This window comes from Sinocyclocheilus anshuiensis, unplaced genomic scaffold (assembly GCF_001515605.1).
Source record: "Sinocyclocheilus anshuiensis isolate Anshui unplaced genomic scaffold, SAMN03320099.WGS_v1.1 scaffold44, whole genome shotgun sequence".
NCBI classification, from domain to species: domain Eukaryota; kingdom Metazoa; phylum Chordata; class Actinopteri; order Cypriniformes; family Cyprinidae; genus Sinocyclocheilus; species Sinocyclocheilus anshuiensis.
Window position 1 is genome coordinate 2,593,572 of NW_015555746.1, and position 5,970 is coordinate 2,599,541.

General features: G+C 35.3%; 1 protein-coding gene across 1 annotated transcript in view; it reads right to left on the reverse strand.

The window, feature by feature from the left end:
- Positions 1 to 1,718: 1,718 nt before the first annotated feature.
- Positions 1,719 to 5,970, reverse strand: part of LOC107673532 (cytoplasmic FMR1-interacting protein 1 homolog) — a 47,922-nt gene continuing 43,670 nt past the window's right edge. Inside the window, exons 27-31 of the mRNA XM_016467150.1 lie at positions 4,740 to 4,812; positions 4,531 to 4,625; positions 2,842 to 3,080; positions 2,592 to 2,739; positions 1,719 to 2,501 (exon numbers count right to left, since the gene is read on the reverse strand). Coding sequence (XP_016322636.1) covers positions 2,337 to 2,501; positions 2,592 to 2,739; positions 2,842 to 3,080; positions 4,531 to 4,625; positions 4,740 to 4,812 — 720 coding nt within the window. The 3' untranslated portion in view covers positions 1,719 to 2,336. The remainder of the gene's footprint in view (positions 2,502 to 2,591; positions 2,740 to 2,841; positions 3,081 to 4,530; positions 4,626 to 4,739; positions 4,813 to 5,970) is intronic.

Consider the following 5,970-nt stretch of genomic DNA (forward strand, 5'->3'; position numbering starts at 1 on the left):
CAAAGATACAAAAAAGATGGACCAATCGATTGTACTAAGGGTTTTGTTTGGCTCATTTGTGTTTTGTTTTGTTCGTTTCAAACTAGACTACATAGTAAGCTTCATCTCATTCCTCATGTAGCACTGTAAATAAACAACTGTCGTTTAGCAGACGCTTTGGATAAAAGCGTCTGCTAAATGACTAAATGTAACTGTACGTTTTTAAGAGACATTTGTTATATTTTATGTACAGATATCTGTATTTACATGCACTAGAGTTTCTTTCTACAAAATCGGTAGTTGCTTTGACTTTGTAATAAAGACATCCAAGTGGAATGATGAGAAGACCTTCTCAGTTCATCAGCAGTGCTGTGATTCTTTTTTTGGGGTTGTTGACCCAAAAAGGAATCATGGTATACTCACCCTCATGGCTTTCCTAACATTCCAAAAAAAAAAAATGTATTTGTAGTCATAGTTTTTGTTTAAATTCGATTAATATTTTGTCATATTTATCCAATTTAGTCCATTATACCAAAGACAGACTATAGAATACCCTTTTTCCTATAGAATTTGCCAATTTTTGTTTTAAAGGGACTTTGATTATACTGACTAATGGCATCTAATTTTAGTCGACGCGCGCAAAATTAATCCAAATATTCAAACATTGGATCAACATTTAACTAAACAAATTAAAACATACTCGTGAAAACCTGAGCTCCTGAACATTATACTTGTACACTATAGCACTATAATTTTGCTTTGCTAGTTATTCGTTATTTGTTTTCATTGTGTTGTTACGTGACACATTTTGACTAGTACGTTTAATTTGTTCCGTTTCATTCGCGTCATATTGTGCGGATACAAGCTTGTATTACATTTATATTGTGTGTATCTGATTAATCTAATAAGGATAGCTATCCTTGCGTTTGGGTGAGTTAATTAACCCGCCAACAAAGCGCTTTAATTGACCGGTGTTCATTCATTGTTCAGCTTAATCACCTGAAACTGGATTTTATTTTGTTCAAAAACATTATTAATATCTAGCTGTGTTCATTTGTCTCGTCATTGTTTGTGATATTTTAATTAAAATAGGTTAATTATCGTCGATATGCACTCGTCTATGTTATCAACAGTGTTGGGCAGTAACTAGTTACGTTACTAGTAATTTAGTTGCTGTAATATTACTTTTTGGAGTAACTAGTAGTGTAACTAATTACTAATAAGATTTCAGTAATAATATTACAGTTACCATCCATAAAAAAAGCTTAGTTAGTTACTTTTGATGCTTCAACCCCGCTGATTTAAAATCCAACAATCAAATAATTTATAACAAATATAATAATAATAAATAATTATTTTCATGACTCGCACATGCATGTGATGTCCCCAGTGCAGCAGGCAAGCTTGGAATATGGAAAAGCTTACATTCAGCTAATATATTACATTCTTTGAGTAACTAGCCCAACACTGGTTATCAATGATATGAACGTAGGTTAAGTTTTGTTAACTCAAGTTTGTAGGAACATTGCACACAGATACCTTCAGATTCGCATCGACCAAAGATCTTCCTGGCGACCCACTGTCCTGCAAAATTTATCTCCAACCTGCTTCAACATCTTCAGGAGACCCACTGAAGACTTGATATAGTTTTTATATAGCTCTCAAATTGAGTAAACGATGACTGTTTTTATTTTATTTTTGTCAACTAGTCATTTAACTCGTTTAATTTGCTGAAAAAACAACCCAGGAAACCACAGAATTTGGTATTTATTGAATTAAAATCTGATTACATAATTAAAATACAAAAAGGCACGTTTATTGAGAGTAAGAACTTGGTTACGCTTAAAGATTTATTCAGGATAATAGAAGGAAAAGAATCTTGCATGCAATCATTCAAAAACACCACATAGAAATATACCACTGGTCTCTCACCACAGCAAAAGCTTAATAATCAGTTGATAAAACCCACTTGGCCATTTTCCAACCTTTTCCCCTGGTATAAAACACGAAAATGAGTAGTGCTGTGCTATCATTAACATATAATAGCCATTTATCTATAATAAGGCACGAGTGTGTACAAAATAAAATCAACCTGAAAAACACTATGTAAAACTGGGCCGTGTTTGTCTGTATCATTTTAAAACATATTTTGGCCTAATTGACCAAAGCCTGAGACGTGCAAAACCAATAATGGTACAATTGATTGATGCTTACAAAACACTTGACTAATCACAAGGCAACTTACTGGCTCTGTGAACACAGAAGGCATCTCTATGTAACTGGTCCTAAACTTGTAGCTAAATATGTTCCCCTCTACCATCTCTTCCACTTCTAATTGCTGCAAATGTACGCCAATCTCAGTTACTGGCCAATGACTGATGGATCGGAGGCTGAAAGCAACGGACATGTTCGACTGGCATGTTCTCTCCATCCCCAGACTTCAGGTACTTGTTCAAAATGGCAAAGATTTCATCATTCAGAATCTGGAACTTGCGAATTCGGTCAACCATTTTCTTTAGAGGCTAAAGTGAGAGAGAGGAAAAAAAAGATGGTTTAGCTGATGTCTTGACTACAGAAGTTACATAAAAACTTCTCATTGAGGAAAAACTCACCACACTCTTGATGATCTCATCTTTGCCGTCATGTTTCTGCACCTTAAGGAGATGGTAGCTGAAGTCCAGGATATCAAAGCGTCTGTGCTGTCCAAGCAATGTGATAATCATGCAACCGGCCCAGTTCAGACCATCTCCAAAACATTGCCTAGAAGAAGATCAATATGCTTTATAAAGCACAAATATCCTAATCTCACTGTAAACCGCCATTCTACATGACGAGAAAAACAGGTGATCGGTTTGCACTCACTCAACGGTGAACTCATGTGCTCCCACCGGGATGCAGTACACAAACTGCATGGCGCTCCACAACCTGTGGAACTCCACGCACTCGTCCACGTGCATCACGCCATTGCTGGGCAATGGGCCGCGCCAGATTAGGTCGTCCAGATAACCGCGGATGCGAGTCAGAATGACCTCGAATATGGAGAGACCGCAGCACAGCCGCTCTTTAGTCAGCAGGTCACCCTCACGGGCGATGGCAATTTGCTGATGAGAGATTGTACAGGATATTGATTCAAATCAGACCAGTACTGCTCACTCAAGTCTGCATCAAGACTGACTATGGTATTTGTTTTGTCAAAGCATATGATTTATCCTTTAAAGCATATTTACAGTTATTTATCACATTTGAACAGTAGATGGCGATGTCACCACAATTACGTAGTATTGTGACAATTCTAACAATGAATAATGATGGCATAAAAAGTCACCACTGAGATGTGATCATTTTGACTTTATCTCACAATAGACTCAATTATGAAGTATCTCAATGCAATGTCATCTTTGTCAATTATGGCATGTCTAATTCTGACTTTTTATCTCATAATTATGATATAAAAAGTTGAAATGATGAATCAAGATTGACTATCAACTTTTTATCTCAATTTCAACTTGTCAATTTCAGCGTAATTATTCATTTTTATCTCTTAACTTCAACTTTTTATGACAATTTCAATTTAATTATGGCTTTTTATCTCAATTTCAACTTTTTGTCAATTTCAACTTAATTATAGCTTTTTATCTCATAATTTCAACTTTTTGTCAATTTCAACATAATTATGGCTTTTATCTCATAATTTCAACTTTTTGTCAATTTCAACATAATTATAGCTTTTATCTCAATTTCAGACCTTTATCTCAAAAAGCATGATTTACCAAAGCATGATAATTTCGACTTGTCATAGTTATGATTTTCTCTCATAATTTAAACTTATGTAAATTTCAACTTAATTATGGCTTTATCTCATAATTGTAGACCATTATCTAAAAAAGCATGATATACCGAATCATAATATTTTCGACTTAGTCATAGTTATGGTTTTATCTCATAATTTCAATTTTTAATGTCAATTTCAACCTAATTATGGCTTTTTCTCTCATAATTTTAGACCTTTAGCTCAAAAAACATGATTTACCAAATCATGATCATTTTGATTTGTCAGTTGATTTTATCTCATAATTTCAAAAAAATTTTTTATGTCAATTTCAGCTTAATTATGGCTTTGTATCTCATAATTTCAGACCTATTCCATATATAACAGTGGTCTGGGACTTAAAAAAAAAAAAAAACATTTTTAAGCACAGAATCAATCACAAAAAACACAAGTGCAGTTACTAATTCCATTTGTAGAAATGCCAATTAATGTAACAAAAAGTGACAGAAAATAGCGGCATTACCAGGATAAAGTAATACTCATTTCTTCCAGCAAAATTTAGAAATCACCATTTATCTTTGAAAATAATCAATTTGGCCATTACCACTGACAGCTCATAAATAAAAAAGTGAACGTGGAAGGCTCAGGGATGAGCTCAAACCAGCAGTTAGGTGTGTAATTGAAGACGCTAATGACAATAAGTAGATGTGTGTACTGGAGGCGGCAAAGTAGCAGAGCACGACTAAGGCGGCTGTCACTCAGCGCAGTGATGTTTCACCCACCTGAGGGGTTCCCAGACGCTCAATTAGAGGCACCATATGCAGTGCTGTGTATTTGGCCTCCAAACGCTTCATCTTTGCATCCAGACGTTCACCTTCTGCTCAAGTGTGGGTTGTTAGAGGGATTATTGGATATGTATGAGGAACTGCTCAAATAAAGCATTCTAAAAATACTGCATATCCTCAGCAAACATCCATAAACATGAGCTTACCTTTAACGTGAACTCTTGGCAAGATGTTCTGGAAGGGTGCTGCATGCAACAAGTCACACACCTCCTCTTGAGACTGTAGGAAAAGAGACAAACTCATTTCAGAAACTACGTCACAAGGGCAAAAAGCGAAGTAATCAATGGCACAGTGGGATCAAAGCATGAGTTAAATTCAAATAAGCAATCTGAGACAAGCCAACATTGACACTTTGACATGTACATGCATAATCACAGAGTTTTGGTGCATTATGTTAATCAGGTTAACTAGTAAAGCACAGATTCCATTAGTCATTAGCTTAATGTTTGTGGGCGGTTTTTGGTATCACTTTACAATAATGTTGTCTCATATAATGTTGATATCATGAAATAACTTACAATTCTTCCTAAATGTTCAAAATACATTAACGTTAATTTTGATTATGTAACTTGAAATTTTTTAAATATGAGTATATGTAGAAATTAATATCGAACATTAACCATAAACATTATGCATATCCTTATGTCAAACTACCTCCCTTCAGTATTTGGCACGAGTTATTCATACTGTGGCGAGGATTTCTTTTGTGGCACAGAGGGGTGATGTGGCATAGTGGTTGACAACATAAAACAGAAATGGCACTTCATGCCAAAAAGGTGTTTTAATGTATGTCCAATGAAGCCTTTTAGAATTTCTATGGGTACGGTTCCAGCAGATGGAGCCATGCAGTCACATACACCACTGACAGGAGCTATTACAGATGAGGCTGTTGACATTTAAAGTAAAATGCAGAGAATTACAGCCGACAGCTCGGATTGCATTGAACTTGCCATCAGGCAGAGCAGGTACTTTCACACAGGCACAGAAATTTTATCTTCCATGACTTTATTTTACCAGACAACCCGTAATTGTTGACACTATATAATTTGATGTTTAATGTGGAGGGTGGTGGAAGACAGCATCTCCCTGGGTAACTCATAATTGTGACTAATGGTTGACAATTAAACAGCAGCTTATCACATCTGTGAAGAGTCTCTTGAGTGTCTGGATGAATGTCAGCTATTCTCAACCATGCTGCAGTGATGTTCCATCCATTATGCAGTGTAAACCCAAGCAACTTCTTCAAAGATCTAAAATGTGTGGGTTTTTTTTATTGGACATTCACAGATTCTTGATAATTAACTCAATGAATCAAATTGATAATAAATTCTTGAAATATATTTAGGTGTTAAATGGGGATTTAAGAGGAAGAATATA